The 23,116-nt window shown below is 37.4% G+C and overlaps 1 protein-coding gene across 1 annotated transcript; it reads left to right on the top strand.

Moving 5' to 3' along the window:
* The first annotated feature begins 1,913 nt into the window (after positions 1–1,913).
* Positions 1,914–21,986, top strand: ASPA (aspartoacylase). The gene is made up of 7 exons (XM_069482135.1): positions 1,914–1,977; positions 3,941–4,201; positions 7,415–7,610; positions 9,327–9,420; positions 14,049–14,156; positions 18,018–18,127; positions 21,474–21,986. The coding sequence occupies exons 2-7, from the start codon at positions 3,966–3,968 to the stop codon at positions 21,669–21,671; spliced, it is 942 nt and encodes a 313-aa protein (XP_069338236.1). The 5' UTR covers positions 1,914–1,977; positions 3,941–3,965; the 3' UTR covers positions 21,672–21,986.
* Positions 21,987–23,116: the final 1,130 nt, after the last annotated feature.

Raw genomic sequence — 23,116 nt, 5'->3', positions numbered from 1 at the left:
CGAGCCATCGAAGAGGCAGTGACAGATCTCCTGCCCAACCGGCCTCTGCCCGGCTTTGTCAGAAAAGTGTGCTCCTCTCTTCCCTGCACCCATGGCAATTTCTTAGGTTGTGAACTTAAGTTTGTACGATGCTGGTGGCAACCCAGAGTGTTGACTTGAAGGCCACAGGCCTCCAAACCAAGTCATGGGTGTCTTGCGTGGTCTGGCTGAATTTCTGACTTAGGGAACGAGCGTCCCCCAGGAGGCTGCTGACAGAGCTGAGGCCAGGGTTTAGAGGACAGCCGTGGAAGGCAGGGGGCGGTCAGCACGGCAGGGCCAGCGCTGCGGGAGCTCAGGGGAGGGGAAGAGCACACAAGCCGCAGAGACATTCTGCAGGGGGGGCAGAATGGTGTGACGGCCCGAGCTTGCAGCGCCAGGCTTTCTGGCAGGGACGGCTGTGGATTCCTGGGCTTGTGACCGTGGGCTAGTTACTTACCCCCTGTGGACCTACATTCCCTTCCTCAGTCAAATCGCAACAACAATATTTACATAATTGCACTAAAAATATTAAAATAGAAAATGAACAGTCCTGTCGCACACAGTAAGTGCTCAATAAACATTAGCCCTTGTTTAATAACAGTAGCTGCCATTTATTGGGTACTTACTATGAGCCAAATATTGTAATTCTAGTTTTGTCTGAGTTTGAAGACCATGTTTTGTTGTTACCACATCTTCTGACCATTTGAAGACTGGGGAAGTTGAAGGGAAGAGGTGGAAAGGGCTCAGAGTTGGAGGGAAGGTTGTTAGTAAAGACCTAGGACTGTGAGACGATAAGACATAGTAGTTTGTTTGAAAATTATGCACAGTAAAGAAAAGTGTTAGGAAATAATGTTAGAGATAGATTGAGACCAGATAATAGCAGACCTTGAATACCAGAGTAAGGAATAGCTTTGAAGGAACAGGGTCATCCTTTAATTTGGAAAAAAAGATTTCAAACAATGAAATGTCTGAAAAGACTTGTTATTTATCATGGTTCCAGAGAGGAGATGTACCCAAAACACGAGCAGGAGCTTCAGGGAAGCAGATTTTGACCTGGTATGTACACAGGTACATAACATACATATATACATGCACACATATATGATACCCACCCACCCACCCGCAAAAAGAGATTGCTCTCTCATTTAAAAAAAAACAAAAAACCTAAAACCCACTATGAGCAATATCCTGTGCTACATCTGTAAGGAACGCAGACATGAGCAATCTGAAATCTTTGCCCGCAGTTTATAAACTTAATCTGTTTATCCTTGTCTGGTCCTGGTTATGATTTATTTCCACCTGGAAAGTTGGTCAGGATGGGCAACCCAGCAATAGTGCCACAGGGAAGGAGAAAATTAAAGTAGTAAGAGGAGTTTGATTACATGACTACTGGACAACCATGTTATATATGAGACACCTTATGTATAATATTGAAAAGAAAACCTTCCTTATCCCCCCAATCATACTATTTGGGAAACAACTGCACCTTAAATTTGTCTCCAATAAAATTTCTGGCATTGATCTATTGGACAGGCAAGACTGTGAGGTAAAAATTTGCTCTCCTTTTGTTTTAAACTACATTATTTTATTAATTAATCAGGTACCTCTATCCCCACAAAATATTGTAATGCTGGAAGTTATTATTATACTTACTCTTTTAAGTACTTCAAGATATTAAATATTTGACTTAATAGTGAGTGAGTGACAACTAGAAAGGGTTTCACTCTGTATACTATCAGTTCTCTGAACTCTCAAAAATGAACTAGACTAATAAAAACGTGTAGCTTTTGTGGGTCCCGAAAATCGAGTGTGCTTTGGGAAACAGGGAGTTAAAAATCTTTCGGAAGTTAACTTGGTATAAAAGTATGAAAAGCCTCTGTTGCTCTAGTTCTGAGGAAATGCTCTCCTTTTTTTCTAATAAAGCTTTCCACAGAAGACAAACTGTACACAATAAACAAAGTAAGTATAGGAAAGAATTACTGCAATTCATTAACTCTCAAAAAAGTTATTAATTTTGACATGTAAGAGAAACTTTACTTATGAATGTGAAATGTGCTTCAAAGTGCTGATCTGTTAAAATTCCATAAAACAAGCCTCAAAATGCAAGTCATCTGTGCCAGCTACAAGTAAATAACTGAAGCAGCATTTCCAGAGAGACTAGGGCAAAGGACAGAACAAACTACAAATCAGCAGAAAAGAAACAAAACCCAGTAGAATGTTAATAATTCACCATAGTTACTGCTTTTAAAACCAAAGTAACTCAACAATACAACTTTCATCTGTTTACATTTACAAGTGTGTTCATCATCTCTATACTGTCTGAAGTGTGGAGTGTACATTGATATGGATAGAAAATCAAAGGCTACAGGGGCTTTTTCTTATAACAGTAATTTTAACATGTAAATTTAGATTTTGTCATTTTGCTTTATCTCTGCATTATAATTTCTTAAAGGAAGAATATACAGACTGGTTTATTAAATATTATGAAGCATTCATGTTTTATTTTTCCCTGTATTTTGTTTGTGTGGTTGTTTATTTCCTGAGCACAATATAATGACCGTTTATGTGAATTCTGGAAAAGTAAAATTTGAACTTTGAGGAAGACCAAAAATAATAGAGAGGCACCCTATTGTTCTGTGAAAAACATTAGACTTGGAATCAGAAATATGGGCCCCAGGCCTAGTTTTCTCCTAAGTTCCTGTGGAACCTTAATCAGGTTACTTAATCTCTCTTTTCTTCACCTCTGCAATGGAGATGTCAAACCTAACCCCTCCCACCATCATCTTACAAAGTGGGTGTATGAAGAACATTACATAATAAATTAAACCGCTCTGCAATTGTAATGAATTATTCCTGTTGTCCCCCTATCAAACAACCAGGCATTACTAGTGCATAGTATTTACAGTACTTGAACATATTTGATTTTCTGGGTGATTGGGTATGAAATCCAATCGGATTTGGCTTAGAGTCATTTCACCAAAGGGTGGTAATCATCTTAGTATTCTGGATAATTTCCTCTAATAAGACCCCCTTTTGAGTAACACATTCCAGTGGAGAGTTCACACTGCCAATAAGTTAGGCCACATCTAGATAAGCTCACGTGATGTGGTTGGTATATGTAATATGTCCTAAGATATTTTCAGCATTACAAAGACTTGAAAATCACTAACAGTTGCTTTTCCTTTAGTGTATAGGTAAAAAATGAGGAAGGCTTGTAAGAAAGTTGATATAGAATTACCAAAAACTTCATGAGAAAGAAATTAAAGGATGTTTCAAAGTAACATTTTAAGTCCTACTGATCATTGATTTGGTCCTTGTGTTACTGAGTGTGAAAAAAAGCATTCTGAAAAAGGGTGCTAGTTCAAGAGGAGATCTCTGAAGATCTGCCTTTGGCTGTTCATAGAGGTGAGATTCAAATGCCCTCAAATCATGAAAAGTGCCTGAACTCATTTCAGGGATGAACTATTTCTAAATGCCAGTGGAAATATAAATATTGAATGGGCCACTTTTTTATTTTTTATATTTTTTGAGGTTAGAAATATATAAATTCTTTTTATTATTAAAAATAATCATGAAAGCCCCATTGGATGACATTCTATCTGAGGGGAAAACAGGATTTTTGTGTTAGTCTGAGATGCTAATTTATTACTGTATTTAGTTCTACTGACCATCTGAGGGAGTTAGAAGTTAAAGTAAAACGCTGTATCTCTAGTTGTAATCCAAATATGGCAAAGGGCAGGGCTAAAGAAGGGAGTGTCCACATAGAAAACAGGGCTCAGAACTTGTAACAGAAAATTAGAATATACTCCACTCAAGGGAACTCTGTACTTTGCACTTTGGTGAAAGTCTCATTCAGATTTAAATTTCTAAACTTTTCTTAAGAAATTAAGTTTCCCTTGATCTCTTCTCCTCTGAATTGCAGAAATCAGATAAAACTACTTGGTGAAATGACTTCTCATCATGTTGCTGAAGAACCTATAAAAAAGGTTGCTATCTTTGGAGGAACTCATGGGAATGAGCTAACAGGAGTATTTCTGGTTAAGCATTGGCTAGAGAATGGCGCTGAGATTCAGAGAACGGGGCTGGAGGTAAAACCACTTATTACTAACCCAAGAGCAGTGAAGAAGTGTACCAGATACATTGACTGTGACCTGAATCGTGTTTTTGACCTCGAAAATCTTGGGTAAGACTATGTTTTGCATTTGTGTGTGTGTGAGAGAGAGAGAGAAGAGAGAGAGAGAGAGAGAGAAGTGGTAGGAGTGTGAGAAAGAACATGTATATGAATATGCATATGATAATTCATATCTGTACATACAGTCGCTATGGTAAGATCACTTTCACTTTGAATCATACTGCATTGTAAATTACAGTTATCTAAAGTGGGCATTCTTGTGCTCTTTTATAAACTTTTTTAAGCACCAGACTATTCTTACTTGATTTTTCTTCTTAAATGTATCCGATACAGACTGAGACAATAAATAAAAGAGTTTTATTTTTAAATCATATCCTTAAAGAAGCAAGATTTAATAATCCTTCGCATAAAATTAGTGTTAGGCCACTATGCTTGCATACCTATGTGTTAACTTTCTAGGAAATTGTCTGCTATGTTTTCACGCAACTGTGCTTATGGTAGTGCATGAAGTTCTACTTAAGAAAAATGTGACGTTTCAATTAATATATGTTGAATGAAAGAATGAACAAATACCTGTTGTCAGAAAACATCAGACCACCCTGTGATCTGAGGAGTAGATGTACGTAATTTCATTGGTGGGTTGTTGCAGATGGGGTGCTGTAGATGAATGGTAAAGACACTTCACCTGAATTTTCTGAATCTAAATGTCAGCTGATTTATAATACACATGCAATCATAACACTCTAGGTTAGGTCCTTATTAATTATTTTTGCCTTTGTTTATGTCATAATATCTATGACTATACGTATATATGCCTGTAAGTATTTACTTTTTGCCACTCCTTTCTTTCATTTACCTAAAAATATTATTAAATACCTATTTTTCTCAGGGCACTCTGCCACATACCGTGGGAGTACAGAGCTCTACAAGATAGTTTCTACCACTCAAAGAGTTGCTAGACTGCTAGCTAAGATACAAGACATACACAGGAACAACTACCTGCACTATTCTATGTTCTTGTTTTCTGATAAACGCTAATTTGAGTTAGAGAATTCCTTGGGTTTAGTCTCACTGCAGATCAAAAGATGGATACTACGTTTAGTGGAAATATGCCTCATTTTATGGAACAGTTGATTTTCAGAGCAGTTATACAGTAGTCATATTTTTTGTATCAAATCATATTTTTATTAGAGTAAATTTTAATTTCAGAAATGTATCTTCCTGACTGAGGTTATTTCAACACAAGTAGCGTTTGTCTATTAACCTAAAATATCTGTTAACTAAGTCTTATATAACAAGTAAGAATCTGTTGAAGAATAACTCTTTTTTGTCTGCATATTAACTTCCCAAATAACTTTGAAATGGACTGGGGTGAGTGTTCTTATTATGACCACCCAATAGTACATACTTCAATGACAGCAGTCTTTTAAATTAAATTTACTTTCTGCTTCTTATTGTTAACACTATTCAAAGATTAGACAGTTCTCTTTCAGAGTGGTTATGAAAATTTACGAGGTAGATTAATTAACTTCTTCCATCCTCCCTCTCTCAGATTTATTCCTTTTCTTATATGCTTCATCTCAGTGATGGCACCATGACCCGCCAAATCCTCCATGGAAATCATCTTAGAACCTTCCCAGTTTTGCATCCCCACATCTAGTGGGTCACCAAGTCCTCCCGATTATTCCTTGCAAGTACTTCGCAAATCCTCTTCATTTTCACTGCCTTAGTTTATTTCTTCTGTTAGCAGTTAGCATAGCCTCCCTCTCCACATCCAGCCTTACTCCAGTCCTGCCTGCCACCCATTCTCCGTATGAAAGCTACAGGGATCATCCTAACATTCCAGTCTTATCATCTTTCTCCCCTGCTGAAAATTCTTTAAAAATCTACCTAGAATAGATCTAAGCAACTTAGTATAGCTGATAGCGCCCTTCTGGGTCCTGCCCCTCCCAATTCTTTCAGCCTCATCCCCTGGGACTCTTCCAAGGGGAGTTGGACTCCAGGCATGAGAACTCAAAGTTTTCATTACTTTTCAAAACTACAGGCCTTAACTCGGAGCAACTGGGCAGGCAGTGGTCCTATTTACCCAAATGGCATAGAATGATGTAGAACCAAATTGGTTGGGGAAGACCTCATGGGATTATTTCATGAACTAACTTTTAAAATGCTAATTTATTAATATATACATTAGGTTGTATTAATGTATATATTATGCATTAATATATACATTAGGTTTGGTTTGCATATGATAGAAATCTGAGAATAGTGGCTTAAACAAATAAGGGTTTCTTGTTCACAAATAATAAGAGGCAGGCAGTTCGAGGATGGTGCAGTGGCTACATGGGATCATTAATGCCACAGGCTCCTTCTAGCTTCCCGCTGCACTATTCTTAGCATCCGGCTTTGTCCTCATGGTTTTCGTTTCATAGTTGCAAAACCGCTATCCACCTTCCTGACTGCATTCCAGGCTGGAATTACCCAGGTACAAACTGTAGGTCCCTCGAAGATACCAGCAAAAATAGCCAGGGAACAGAAATAGATGGAATTATAGGAAAAAGAGGGTGGGTGGTTTAATGAGGAAAAATAAATTTAAACCTTTATCATATATAGCAAAAAAAAAAAAAATCCTAATCATTGCAGGAGGTGGAGAAAGAGTGGATAGAGGCTCATTTGAAAACACAAGAAAAACTATTAGCCCTTGTCCCCAAAAAATACATATACGCGTGCACCTGCAAATTTTTGCATTTTGGGAGAATTTAAAGACTCTTTATAAACCTTGTCCCTGGACCACTAGTGGTTCCTGTACCTCAATTAAGAATCCCTAATTAGATTATGTGGACACCTAAGTTTGACTATGTTTGTGCACTAGAATTAGCTAGAGGGGGGAAAATGGTGCATTTTCATATCAGCCCCATAATAGATAACCCAGTGCACCATAACTACTAAGAAAATATTCAATAATTTAATGGATGCATTTTATTCAAGGCTGAAATCTAATGGTAAATTCTGTTTGATATGTCCTATCTGTGACCAACCACAAAAGAATTATTATTTTGCAGGCATGCCAATGCACCATTAGTTACATGGAATCAAATGAATAAAAATGTAATTTTTCATTTATAAAGGTTTCAAATAAGTTTTCATTTCCTATACAGATTTTTCATATTAAACATTTAGCAACTGATTCTTATTACACTATGTTCTTATTGTATAGTTATGTTATCTTAACCACGATGTTAATCTTTTTCTTTCTGCTAATAACAGCAAAAAAATATCAGAAGATTTGCCATATGAAGTGAGAAGGGCTCAAGAAATAAATCTTTTATTTGGTCCAAAAAATAGTGAAGATTCTTATGATGTTATTTTTGACCTTCACAACACTACTTCTAACATGGGCTGCACTCTTATTCTTGAAGATTCCAGGAATGACTTTTTGATTCAGATGTTTCATTATATTAAGGTAATGTTAATGTTATTAATTGATAAGTTAGCATATGACCTGTGCTTTTAAGTCAATTATAGATATGAGACAACCAGAAAAGGATCAAGTGGGAGGGTCCAAGAGAAATGGGATCTATTCCACAGCCAAGCTTGAGGATCTGGGGGAAAGGGTGGTACCAGAACATACCAGCAATGGTGACAGGCAGGAGAAAAGGAGAGGAAAAAGTAAAATAATAAATACGATGAGTAAAATAATAAAACATTTATGGATTCTTGTGTTTACAAAATTATATATTTTATCCAGACAGCCACCAAATTGTAGGCTATTCGGCAAAACTGAGTAAAATTAATTTTAAAATTTTACATGGTATAGTTGAAGTATCTCAATTATAGGGTTTTAGGAAGCTTAAGAAATAGTCATTTAATGTGCCTAAAGCCCAGTGATAGAAAGATTGGCTCCCTTTAGACCTGCACCTGTCCCCATTTGACTTAGATACTACAACACACATTCAACCTGTGAGTACGTCATATAACTGATCATTTTAAGGCTCAGAAGTCTAAAAGATCAAAAATTCAGGAATCCAGTGCCTATAGCTGGAGAAAATTTGCTAGAAAATAACAGTCAAGCAGAAACACAAATAATGAATTGTATGTTTATTTCTGTATAATAGATATCCTTCCTTCCTGAGAGGTAGTATTATTTAGTGGAAAGAGTTTGACCCACATAGTCAGGAGAACCTGGGTTCAAGTCCTGGCTTTCTCATTCACTAAGTTTGGACAAGATACCAAGTCCCAAAACCTTGCTTTCCTCATTTTGTAAAATTAGCATAATAACACTTACCCTATATGGGTACTAAAAGCTTTAAATGAGATAAAGTTTTTAAAGAGTTTAACTTAATACCTAGCCTATAGTAAAAGTTAACTTTTTTCTTTTGAGACAGGGTCCTGCTCTGTCACCCAGGCTGGAGCGCAGTGGAGTACAGGCTCCCTGCTGCCTCAAATTCCTGAGCTCAAGTGATCCTCCTGCCTTAGCATCCAAAGTAGCTAGGACTACAGGCACACAACACCACTCCTGGATCTTTTTTTTTTTTAATTTTTGTAGTTGCCCAGGCTGGTCCACTATTGTTTTTGTTTCTCTTAAGTTTTTGACAATAACTGGATAGGAGTGATTCCTGTCTGTAGGAGATCACAATGCAGCTATTCTTTGTTGCTCATTGAAGAGAGAGCTGAATGCTTGAGTTGCCAGACACAGAAGCAGCTTGGCTGATACTCAGTTATCAAAACAAAGAGGCCTGTCTCAAATTATTCAGATAAGCAGGAGGAGGAGGAATCACCCAACATCTGTAAAGACCAGGACCACAGGAATAGAAACAGAATTTTTTAAGAGACCACTGCTAAATGTAACCAGTGATGAAAACAAAAATAACTAAATCCATGAAGAAGGAAATTTTATTTTATATTCTTTGAACTTGGTTCTGGAGAATTGTTTAATGTACATTTTACCCAGAAATCTCCATATAACTTAATTTTATATACATTATGTTTTTATATGTATGCTTCATTTGTATGTTTTCAAAGCTATAACATTGGGTTCAAAAAGTGTTTCATAAAGCTGTCTTACTAATCTTAGTTAATGAAGTAAAACATATTGAAGGCATCATTGACTCTGTTGCAGCAAAGAGAACAAAACATATGGTCGTTACATAATAAGAAAGATGTTTCAAATTTTTTTCAGACTTCTTTGGCTCCATTACCCTGCTATGTTTATCTTATTGAGCATCCTTCCCTCAAATATGCAACCACTCGTTCCATAGCCAAGTATCCTGTTGGTAAGTCACACTTCCCATTGTCATAACTGAATAAAATATGTCCTGGATGACACTCCAGGAAAATTATTTTTTAAAGAACATTTATAGCTACCTTGCACATCATTAGGCTTATAATTGTATCATCAAGTAACAAGCAAATTAACCCCAGGGTTATTTGAGGCTCTAGCTATACCAAATTTCCTCAATGTCATTGAGAAGCTTTCTGGTTTTGTTCGTATCATTTCATTTGCTATAATGCTTGGCCCTTCAACTCAGTCTGGCACAATTCTTCTCATCTTCAAGAGACAGTTCAAATGTCACCTTCTGTGGAAACTTCTCTGACTCTACTCCACAGAACTAATTACTCCAAAAATTTGTACATTCAACAAATATTTATTGTGTGCCTACTAGAGACCAAACACTGTGCTAGGTGCTAGGGACCTAACAATGAACAAGACACACAGTCTGCCCTCAAAGAGGTTATTATCTGAGGAGAAGACAGACAAATAACCAGGTAATTACTGCACAGATTGATAAATGCTGTGTAACTACAGAGAACTATAAGAGCACAGAGGAAAGACTTAACCCAGTCTTGAAGGATCACAGAAGGCCCAAATACGTGGTATCCATGCTGAGATGGCGTGTGTGTGGAAGGGAAGGAGTAAATTGGGACCAGTCAACAATATTCTAGACCCGTGCTTTGAAATTATCTGTGGTGAAAGGCCATTGTTTATTTACAATCTTCTACAGAGCAATACCTTTGTAAAATATAATAAAAAGTGAATTACTAGAAAAATGATCACATACTTGAATGTTGCAGCAATGTCAAATTGCTATAAAAGTGTCTAAACAGTTACTTTAATTTCTGTACTTATCTTTCCTGAAACTAGTAGCAAACAGTTGGTGGATCACACCTGGTCCTCAGACAATACTTTCAGGAAAAAGGAGTATCATGTACAAAGGTCCCAAAACCCTGATTAATTACATGCTATCCTGATATGCTTTATTCTCCATTTATCTTAGCATTCTCTTTTCCCTACCTGCTTCTGCAGACTAATAATATATGTTTAATAAATGTTAGTTTAAATCACCAGTGAGTACACAATTCAAACTTATAAATGATCGTCATTCAGACATATCTCACACAGACCCATACAAACTTATCCATTCCTTCCCAGACAGTTCCTATAACTATGACTTTTCGGTATATAAAACACTAGCCATCTAACTTTGGTAATACATACATTCATGAGCTTGTCCAGAGTGGTCAGGTTTGACAGGATCAGAAAGGCAGTGGGTCTCTGTTTCTCCAAAGTGCTTGTGGTCCCAGTGACCTACTCCGGGCTGTTTTCTGGCCCTCTCCTTCTCAAGAACTGGGTCTGAGATTTTACCCTACTTACAAGCCAATGGGTTAGCCTTCCACTGCTCAGTGAATGCTGGCAGAAAACACGAGACTCCTGAGACAGAGACAAAGAATAGATTATTAACAATAGTATTGATATTAATAATAGCAGAGTGTCCACATTTTTGCACCATTTTCCAAGCCCCAGTTCCCATAGGGTGACATGAAGAAAGCCATATGAAGACAGCCAATATTATGCATACCAGTGGTTGCATTTTAGGAGAAAAACACTAAGCTGAGGGAACTTGAATTTTTTATAATGGGCAGTAAACATTCCTGTCCTTTGCTCCAAGGAAGACACCATCCCTACCTTGCAAAGCTCTTCATTGTATACACATCCTCAAAAAGGTAACCTGGCACAAAGGTAGCCAGTGTCTTTCTCACAAGACATGCAGAAACACAAAAGACCCATAAAGAATCTTTTCCCAACATTCCTCTTAGCACCTGTTTTGCAATAGTCTTTCATGAATGATGTCTGTTATCCATGTGCTTGTTTGCTCTGTCAGTTACTAAGCTGTGACTTCATCTTTACCTTCTGGTAACTTCCAACATGCAGTTCCACACTTTTATATACCCTCTCAGACAGACATTCTCTTTTTTCTATATTCCATTCTCTTTCCTGAGTGGACTATTAGCATAATTAATTATCTGCAAACTATACTACAATTAAAATTACTGTTATAATTTAAAATCTTTTTTGTTATATCAAGTGGTTTAGCCAAGAGTCATTAAATTTAAAAGCAAGTTGACAAAAAATGCAGGAAAATGAAAATCAAAAATCATCCTGGTTATTCAAGTATTGATACTTGTGCATAATAAAGGGATCTGTTGGAACAAGCTAAATATCCAAATATAGGAAATTAGTTGAAACAAACCAAAGACTCAACAATAATGGGTGGGGATCCTGTTTCTCTGTGACACCAAATAAAAGCATAAGATTTTCAAACTTTCAAAGGTCAGTCTTGGTCTATGATATTTATTGGCAATTCTGCTCTTAGAACAAATACCTACTGATATGTTTGGCCCTTACAATAGAGCCAAATTTTTAGAACATTTCAATATGAAGGAATATTAAGCTTATTGTAAATAATAAGAAATATTGTATTTTCTCCTTCCAACTTTGCTATTTTATTTGGAATACTTTTATATCAAACATTCATTGAAAATAAAAAACATATTTAATATTGGAGAGACACTCTTTCTGAATCAACATTTTATAATACACTAAGACTATTGCTGCATACAAATTTGCTTTAACTTCTAATAGGCACTTTTGCATTCTATTACCAAGGCAGCTGAAATGTGACAGGATCATTCTAAGTAAATTTTATCCCAGAAATAAACAATTTGCTGCAGCCAGTCTTGTGATCACACACACACACACACACACACACACGAAGAGTGACTGGACATAGTCTTGTAGCTTTCTCAGATCAACACATGGTCTCATCTGAGTGATTTTTATGACCATCATTGCTTCAGCTCCACTCCTGACTATGCCAGGGTCATGTCCTACAAATTTAAATATTCTGCTCTGATGTGGGGTCCTCTGTCAAAGTTAATTTTTGATTTGGAAAATATGACCACCCTACTTATTAGCCTCCACTCACAATCAGAAAAAACAAAAATGAAAAATTTCAATAACTGGCTCTTCTGGGTCAAGTGTCAGTCTGTAGCTTCTTTTCCACATAAGACTACAAACACCATACCTTCCATCTCCCCCATAAACGATAATGTAGAATGCTTTTGTCTGCAAGTAACTCAAAATGACTTAAGCAGTAAGATAAATTTATTATTTTATATAGCAGCTCAACATCATGAGTGACCAGGTTACTTTTATCTTTCTAGTCTACCATCTATAGTATGTCCATAGAAGACCTTATGGCCAAAAAATGTCCACTGTAGTTCCAAGCATCATATACCAACATGGCAATATCTAGAGGGGACACAGGAGCTCCCTTGCAGATCTTCCATTATGGCCCCTTGGTCAGAACTGGGTCACACATCCATTCTTAAATCATTCACTAGGGTAATGATATTACTATGATTGGCTTAAACTATTCAACATTTATACTTCAGCTGGAAAAAAATTCAAGTACCTTGAATTTTGGAACCCCAGCCAAAATCAAGATTCTATTATAAAGGAGGAAGGTAGGATGGATTTCGGGTAGGCAAACAACAATGTCTTCTATAGTACACATATAGACATATCAACAAACATACTTTTTCACACATTTGTGTAAATCATTTGTGCACAGATGCATACCTTAGCCACACTTATGATACCATATACCCAAATGTGTGTCTATACATATATAAAAGAAAGCTAAGCACAACAGATAGAATATGAAGATGAAGGAGAATACAGTAAGATTTTGTGGATTGGGAAATAACAGAAGTGGGTAAAAATAGGATGAGTATAGAAGAATGTAGTATCAGATTTGGGTAGAAGCAATGAGGGTAGAATGAGGGTGGTATACTTGGTTAGTGGTTTGACCCAATGGAGAAGGTGATGACAGGAGAGATGGCTTTGTGGGAGATGTGCACAGGAAGGAAGGGATTACATAAGTAGTTTAGAGAAAGAGTATTTTGTAGGTGTAAGTATACACAGCCATAGGAAAGAGACCTAATGGTATAGTCATAGTATTATTGGAGTAAGAAGAAATTAATCCAAATTTGTCCTACAGAAAATTAAGACCATTGCACTATTGTGTCAGGATGGGTTTTACATTAAGTGCAAGAATGTTGCTCTAGGATCACATAGATTGTCATGTTGACTTAAATCCATGATTGATCTAGTGTAGATTTCTATGACTCCATAAATGTCCTTCCTCCTGCCAAACCTAAATGTTAGATCTATGAGAGTTTCTCTTTGTGTCCACCTATTGTTTTGTCAGCATAAATTTGTCTACCTCTTTTACTATGTTATGATTTTAAAATATTTTGACAACATTGAAGGAAACTGAAAGAAAAAAAGACCCTGAGATCTTACTATTTCTAACATAACTCTTTGATTTTTTTATATGTTCTCTCCCAGTCTATGTTCACTATCCATATAGCTCAAACATGTAAATGATCTGCTTCATTTTTTGCCAACATATGTCTCAAATATTTTCCATGATGCTACATGGTCTACCTTTTTAATAATTTTAATGGTTGGATTATAGATCTTGATATATTAAAATGCTCATTTTGTAATACATTCTAATACTTAAATAAGTATGACTATATCTTCTTCTGTGCCTAGGTATAGAAGTTGGTCCTCAGCCTCATGGGGTTCTGAGAGCTGATATTTTGAATCAAATGAGAAAAATGATTAAACATGCTCTTGATTTTATACATGATTTCAATGAAGGTAAGTAGGTAATGAAGGTAATATATATAAAACTTAACCACTAAACATTTAAATGGCAATTGGAACCTAGGTCAAATTTACCATGCTCTGCCAAGTAAAGCCTCCAAATCAAATCCTGGCTGGGCACAGTGGCTCACACCTGTAATCCTAGCACTTTGGGAGGCCAAGATGGGAGAATCCCTTGAGGCCAGGAGTTCAAGACCAGCCTGAGCAACATAGTGAGACCCTGTCTCTACCAAAAGAAAAAAATCAAATCTTTATTTTCCTATTAATCTCCATTTTAAAAAAACAAAGACCAGGAAATACAAATGTCCAATGAACATACAAAAGAATGTTCAACATCACTATCAATTAGAGAAATGCAAATTAAAATGAGAAACTGTTTCCCCTATTAGGGAAAATATTAAAATTGATAGTATTAACACTGGTAAAGGTGTAGGAAAAGGGGATACTCTCATTGCCTGCTGGTGAACATATGAAGTATTTCCCTTTAGAGGGTAATTTTATAGTATCCACTTCTTAAAATGCACAAATCTTATTACCCAGCAATTCCACTTCTCAAAGAAACAGACACGTGCACAACCAACATGTTGTATACAAGATTGTTACTGCAGCACCGTTTGTAATGGCAAAACAATAGAAACGACCTGAATGTCACATCAGTTGATGAACAGTTAAATAAAATAACATGGAAGAATCTTCAAAACACCTTGTTAATTAAAAGATAGCAAGTTGCATACTAAAAGATATGTTATACCAATTTGTTTTGAAATAATAATACTAATCACTTGCTAGAATACATACACATATATAAGTTAATGTATCACAGGAAAAGGTCTCTAAGAAAACACATCAAACTGATATATTCATGTATTATTTTTGTCATTAAAAATTAATTAAATGGGGACTGGTGATTGGGATGGGTTATGGAACTCTACGTACTATCTGTTCATGTATTTGGTGAATCTAAAACTGCACTAAAAAATGAAGTCTATTAATTACATAAAATAAGTTTACTTTAAAATTGAAAAAATACTTAAAATCAAAGAGACTTTCTGCAATGTAAATAATTATTCCAAAAGGCTGAGTTAAATTGTTGTTGAGGAATTGGTAATTATAGTGACAGAGCTGGGTGCATAGTTCAGTGTCTGTGTCCTTAGCCTCAGGTTGTGCACCCTACTGCAATCACAGAAATTTCTTTTGTGCTTGAAAATCCTTTGACTCCAAAGTCATGAAAACTGAAAAGTTGCTTTTTACTGCCTTTATCTGAGAGCAGGCCCTATACTGTCTAACCGGTGTTGGGAAGGTCACAACATATTCACAAGAAACCCTTCGAATAGTAAGTGTGGGACTACAATACCTGCAGAAATGATACACCCAGGTAGAAGGCCACAAACCTGAGTGGAAACCATGGTTTTCAGATACCTGTCCATAAATTCCTACCACAGGGGTGGGGAATAATAGCTCCAGGACACCCTACCCCTTATTTCTGCTTCAGCCAGAGAAGTTCTTCTGTCTGTTTTATTGCTCTTCCATATAACATTTCATTTAAGCAGGGGATGCTACAATTCAAAAATTTTTTAAATGCTATTAAGTTAGACTATCCAGTTTGGTGGGTTTTTAACTAAGCATCAGCATCCAAAAAATGCTGACTAAAGACTCATAACTGCCTAGAGAAAAGTCTCTAGGGATGTATAGAAGAAGGTCTTCATTCCTTGACTCTGTGCTACTCAAAATCATTATTAGTGACTTGGATAAGGACACATGTGACATGCTTATCTAGGTGAGAGATGGCAGGAAAATATCAGGCTACAAGAAGTCCTAAAGATCTTTAACAATCATTTAACCAAATGTTTGAGATTAAATACATCAGGGACAAAGTTTTGCTCTTATAAAAAAATCCCAGAATGAGGACGGTGATGGTCTTTTTTCTGCCATAAACAGCAGCACTTGAGAACTGTGAATAAATTCTGAGTCCATAATTCTGGAGAAACATCTGTAAAGAGGAATTTAACCAAAGAGAGAGTTGAGAATGTTGAAGAGTTTGAAAACTATAATAAGAATAATCCCTCAGATGCACATGGAACTTTCAGTTTTCAGAGTACCTTCACATGCATCTTCATGTATGTGACCACATATGAGTAGTGACTGATAGAACTAAGGATAGTTAGACTGACAAAAAGAAGGCTTAAAGCAATTTTATTTCAGAGTTTCAAAAGATTACATTGGAAAGAAATTAGACATGTTTTCTGTGACCCAGAGGGCAATATAGAAACGTGGAATAAAGTTACATACAGACAGAAATTTCTAATTAATAAAGCTGAACAGCAATGAAATGGAACCACTCTTTGTGAGACTATTTATGTAGAAGTAAAATGACTACATGGCCAGAACACTATGAATAATACACAGGCATTGATGGAAGTTAGGCTTTCAAGGCTCCTAATTCTGAGATTCTAAGCAGCAAAAACATACTCCTTTGTGTTCTATCAGTTTTCCTTTCCTCCCACTGGACCTTCTGTTTCAAAGAAATGACATCTGGTAAGTTCCCATCTTCATCTTGGAAAGTGTGGTAGATTTTCATTCTTCCCTTTCCTGCATCCACATCCTTGCAGTGTGGTGCTTCAGATCCTTCTGAGAGATGGAGTCTCTTTCCCCACCTCTTGAATCTGGCTTGGCCATGTGACTTTTTTTTTTTTGTACCACAAAAGAGGCTTGAAAAGGACTTGTGCATTGGGGCTTGCTCTCTTGCTGCTCTTGGGATGTGCCACTGTGCATCGTCCACACTGGCATGCTGGATGATGAAAGGCTATAAGGTAGAAAACTCACACCCTAACCAACAGTCATGCCGCTCCGGCTGACAGCCGGTCAGATGCCAAACATGAGAGTGAGGCCATCCCAAATCATCCAGCCCCCAGATGACCTGCCAGCTGACCACAAACACATGAGCAGGACAATCAGAAATCAGTGAAGCCAGTCCTGACCAGAGGAACTGCCCAACCAACCTACAGAATAAGAAGCTGAATTAAAAGGTTGTTGTTTCAATCCATGAAGTTCTGGGGTAGTGCGATACACAGCAAAAGCTAACTAATACAGAAGTGATCACAGGGTATCCTCATTCTAACTCTGAGTCACAACCCTTTGAGTTGTGACCATAACACACTATGGGCCTTGTGGTGCATGAAAGTGCATCCTGTTTGTCCAAACATGACCTGGTGTATTTGTAAACTACTCATTTTCCAAGTTTCTGGGCATGATGGTGTTTAATGTTGCTGCATCTTTGGAAGTTGGACTCCTCTATTCGCAGACTGCCTGCATACCAAGATCTCCCTGCTCAGGAGCTGTTCAAGTGTTTAATGTACTTAGCTAAGAGAAAGAGCATTAGACTGAAGTCACCTGATTTTCTGTAAGTCCTTCTGAAAATATGCAGTCATAGAATGTCAGAGCTGGAAGGGCCCTCCAAAATAAGCTAATCCAAAACCTTTGTTTGACATATAAAGTAATTGAGCCTCAAAATGTGAAGCATCTTGTTCAAGATTACCTAGCTAGGAGATTAGAGCCCAGGTGTCCTGACTCCGAGTCCTAGGCTGTTTTTCTCCCACACTGACTTTTTGAGTTCTGTTTTCTACCTCTGTCCATTGGTGTATTTGTGGACAGAGTGCTCATAGGAATAATTTAAGAACATTTCTGGGCTTAGTGTTGTTTATGAACATCCTTAACTAAACATGGTGTGTTCTTCCTGTAACTCTTTTCATTTTGTTGTTGCTGTGGTGGTGGTGGTGTTGGTTCCTTCTTTAAATTGTCAACTTTTTTACAGAAGGTTTTTTTAGTTGCTATTTATACATATTGCTTTTGTCGTAGGAAAAGAATTTCCTCCCTGTGCCATTGAAGTCTATAAAATAATGGAGAAAGTTGATTATCCCAGGAATGAAAGTGGAGAGATTGCTGCTGTTATCCATCCTAATCTACAGGTAACATTTGCTGTTCCTTTAAAATATTGAAAATAGTAATGTTCTACCTTTATGTAGAACATTACAGTTCATAAAGCATTTTACCCACATTAGTTCATTTGATGTTCTCAAAAACACTGCAGTGTAGGGAAGATATATAAATAAATAAATATTTATTGAGCATAACTTGTGCTGGCTCTGGGGATACATCAAAGAGTATAGTCTGTACTCTCACGGAACTTATAGTCTAGATATACTCACGTGAAAGCGAAAATTCTATCCAACTGCAGTGGGTGGGAATTACTGCATCTGTTTTAATATAAGAAAATAGAGGCTCAGAAGTTAGATCCTTCCCATAGCCACATAGCTACTAATGACAGATCCAAAACTCATGTTCTTTGCAGTTGACCAAATTTCTGCTACCTCCCTGTGATCACCACTGAATAAGTTAGAGCAAAACAATTAGAATCTCTTTCTTTGGGATGTTTTCTGCCACGATTCCCTGGCTCTCCTCAGAACCCTAGAATCTACTCCTTGCATGGTTTGATCAATCATGACATAGTGAAGGAGGAAGAAAAGGCTCTTGGGAGAGCTTAGGAAGTTTAAATCTGGAAAAGCAGGGAGGAGCAGAGGTTCCAAAAAGCTAAAATAGCTATTCCCCATTGTGAGTACCTTACACACTCTCAGACCTCAGAGATGGAAGAGACCTGGTAGATTATCTAGTCTGGGGCTTTCAACCCTGGCTACACATTACCTAGAGAGCTTTTTGGAAAATAACAATGCCAGGACTCCACTCTGAGATAATCTGATCTTATTGGCTTAGGCAATCAGGGTTGAAAATCAGTGATTCAGTTCAAATCCCTATTTAATGACTCTAATAGTCATCCAGACTTGCAACTCAATTAAGTGGCCTGACCGAACATACAGACTAGTGGAGCAAGTCCTGCTTTGTGGCTTAATGGGACCCAGGTAGAAATCCGAAGTAGGCGTATTAGGCAGTGTTTTGAAGGAAAGATAAAAATTGGGGAGAAGAAAGGAAGTAAACAATATAAGTGACAAAAACACCAATTACAAGAAACAGAGACCAAGGTGATGATGTCATAATAGGCTAAAATAGGATTTTTTTAGTTTTATGATATCCTTAAGGATATTCTTGGGCACAAAAATAATCCTGGTAGGCTAAGAAGTGAGATTCACGAGAGTAGTAACAAACAAAGTTCGTAGTACGTCTTGAAAGTTAGGAAGAGTAGTTTTGATTTGCTAGAAATAAAGAATTCATTCAATAAGGAATAAATATTCCATAGGTGGGATTGATTGGTTAATTATTTCAACCAATATTTTCGAATGACAACTAAGTCTGTTCTGGGCCCTGAGATTGAAGATAGGCAAGGTCCTTCATGGAGCTTCCATACTAATGGGGGGAGAACAGACTATGAATAAGTAAACAATACATAAACCAGATCATTTCAAACTATAATAAGTGATAATAAAACAGTGGATCACAAAGGGTTCCAGTTAGATGGAGTGGTCAGAAAGCATCATCTCTGAGATGGTGGCACTGAAGCTAGAGCCTGGAAGGTGAGAAGCCAGCCACATGGAAAGCAAGTGCAAAGGCCCTGGGACTGGAACAAACTTGGGGCATTTGAGGAACAGTAAGAAGACCAATGTCCATGGAGAGTAGGAGTGAGCAGAGGACTGTAGACCCTGGAGCTAAAGCAGGGACATGCTTATGAGTATAGATTTTGTTCTAAGAGTGATGGTTCTTAATCAGGGATGCTAATTGGAATCACCTAGGGAATCCCCTCCAATGCCTGGAACCTACCACAAACTGAAGCAGTGCTTCCTGAACTCAGACCACAGGAGAATCACCTGGGAAGCTTTTTAAAATCCTGATTCCCAGGTCCCACCCCTAGAGATTCTGATTTAATTCATCAGGGAGGAAACAGAATCCATTGAGTTCACCAGGTGATTTTCATGTGGCTCCAATCTGGGCGGCCCTGTACTACAGTGGAGCCTCTGCAGGTGGGGCTAGCCACAGGTGTGTTGAAGTTCCTTCCGAGGTCCTGGGCATGTCTCTGCCTGAAAACCACTGGTCCAGAGCAGTAGTTCTCAACTGGCCCACCCTGTAAAATCATCTGGGGCTTTAAAACAATAAAAACAAAAAACAGTGAACTATAAATGGGTAGCATGAGGGATTGGAGGAGAAGGAGGTGGTGGGTGACGTAATTATGTATCTTGATTACATAGTTATAAGTTATATGCCTATGCTAAGCATATGTTAAAACTCATAGAAGTGTACACAAAAATGAGCAAATTTAACTGAATGTAAATTTTATTATAAAAGAAGTTTTTAAAATAACGATGCCTGGGCCTCACTCTTGAGATTCTGATTTGATTTATCTGAGATGGGGCTGCCCCTCTACCTACGCATATGTATATTAACATCCCGGCGATCATAACCTGCAGCCAGGATTGAGAAAATCGCCGTGATGCAGCCCTTCTCAAACGTTAATGCTGTGCATGGGAGTCTCTGGAGATTTGTCAACATGAAGACTATGATTTAGTAGGTCTGCAGTGGGAAATGAAATTCTGCTTTTCTAACAAACTCCTGGGTGAGAAATGCAGGATCTCAGGCCTCCACCCCCAGCCTATAGAATCGGAATCTTCATTTTAACAAAATCCCCAGATGATCTGCGAGCACATCAGAGTTTGCGAAGAACTGTTTTAGGGTTCCGGCAGTGTGACAGCATTGCTGCTTAGGGGCTCACAGGTCCAAATCCCGGGTGTGGGACCTTTCAGATAACACAGTTGTTATCCTCATGTGGGAGCACATTTGGAATACACGCACCTCATCTTAGACTTTTTCCCATTCCACCCCCAGCTTCTCTCACCAATCCCCATCAGAATAGAATCTCTGATACAACGTGGCTCATGTTTATATCCCCAACAGTAGAATGACTTGCACACAGAAGGCTCGTAATGGATATTGCCTAAATTTTGCTGAACAGAATTTAATTTCAGCTGGCAAGAGGTAGACTGTACACTTAGGTAGACATGCATTTAGTTTTGCCTTTAAATATTATAAATTTCTTTGGCAACATCCAAGGTGAACCTGGCATTGAAACAAACTTTACTTGTATGTGTCAGGTATAAAAATTAAAAGGGGAACTCTTAACACTGCTGCCAAAATTAATTGCACAATTTCAGTTTAGTCAGATCACTCATATGCCTCTCGATGCGTCACTTAAGTGCCTCTTTTAAAAGAATAGAATGCTATAATTTGTGAGATGTGTGGAGTCTGACATAAATTTTTAAAGTAGGAGAAAAAAACAAATGTAATTTATTTATTTTAATTGTTTCCTGAGAGGATCAAGACTGGAAACCACTGCACCCTGGGGATCCAGTGTTTTTAACTCTTGACGGGAAGACCATTCCGCTGGGCGGAAACTGTACCGTGTACCCGGTGTTTGTAAATGAGGCCGCGTATTATGAAAAGAAAGAAGCTTTCGCAAAGACAACTAAACTAACACTCAATGCCAAAAGTATTCACTCCTCGTTACATTAGAAATCACTTCTAGCTCACATGTGGCACAATATCTTGAAAAACTCCACTAGTTTGTAAGATCCTCAGGAGCAGAGTTGTGCCTGATTCAGCTTCATCACAGCACCTAGGACAGTGCCTTACTCAGCAGGCATCCAGCAAATGTCTTAAATTGATAACTATCTTTTAAAGGTATCATATTTTATGTATGTAGCTTATTCAAAGAAGTGTTTCCTATTTCTGTATAGTTTATTATGCATTATTCTTTAATAGTTTAACATTCTTAATAAACAGCCTTTATATTCAAAATGAAAAATTGAAATAGATACTATATTTAAAAAAATTGTTAACTTGAACATAGAATTAAATGTATGTTTTCAAATACATACCTTGTTTTATTGCATTTCGCCTTATTGCGCTTCACAGATTATTGTGTTTTTTACAAATTGAAAGTTTGTGGCAACCTTGCATCTAGCAAGTCTGTTGGCACCATTTTCCCAACAGCATGTGCTCATTTCACATCTCTGTGTCACATTTTGATAATTCTTGCAATATTTGAAACTTTTCCATTATTATTACATCTGTTATGGTGATCTGTGATCAGTGATCTTTGATGTCGCTATTGTATTTTAGGACACCACAAATCGTGCCCATATAAAACGGCAAATCTATTCAATAAATGTTGTGTGTGTTCTGACTGCTACTCTGACCAGCTGTTTCCCCATCTCTCTCCCTCTCCTCGGGCCTCTCTATTCTGTAAGACACAACAATATTAAAGTAGGCCAGTTAATAACTCTAAAATGGTCTCTAAGTGTTTAAGTGAAAGGAAGAGTCACACTTAATCACTTTAAATCAAAGGCCAGAAATTATTAAGTTTATGGAGGAAGGCATATCAAAAGCTGAGATAGGCTAAAAGCTAGGCCTCTTGTACCAAATAGTTAGCCAAGTTGTGGATTCAAAGGAAAAGTTCTTAAAAAAAATTAAAAGTACTACACTAGTGAACGCACAAATGATAAGAAAGTGAAACAGTCTTACTGCTGATATAAAGGCAGTTTCAGTGGTCTACATAGAAGATCAAACCAGCCACAACATTCTCTTAAGCCAAAAGGCTAATCCCCAGCAAGGCCCTACTTCTCTTTAATTCTCTGAAGGCTAAGAGAGGTGAGGAAGCCACAGGAAGCTGGCAGATGTTGGTTCGTAGTGAGGTTTAAGGAAAGAAGCCATCTCCATAACATGAAAGTGCAAACTAAAGCAGCAAGTGCTGATGTAAAAGCTACAACAAATTATCTTGAAGATCTAGCCAAAATTATTGATGAAAGTGTCCATACCAAACAACAGATTTTCAATGTAGACAAAATAGCCTTCTATTGGAAGAAGATGCCATCTAGGATAGAGAGGAGAAGCCAATATCTGGCTTCAAAGCTTCGAAGGACAGGCTGACACTCTTGTTAAAGGCCAATGCAGCTGGT

Source organism: Eulemur rufifrons, chromosome 9 (assembly GCF_041146395.1).
Source record: "Eulemur rufifrons isolate Redbay chromosome 9, OSU_ERuf_1, whole genome shotgun sequence".
In the NCBI taxonomy this organism is placed as follows: Eukaryota; Metazoa; Chordata; class Mammalia; order Primates; family Lemuridae; genus Eulemur; species Eulemur rufifrons.
Note: the sequence above shows the minus strand (reverse complement) of the source record. Positions and strands in the feature narration are given on the sequence as shown.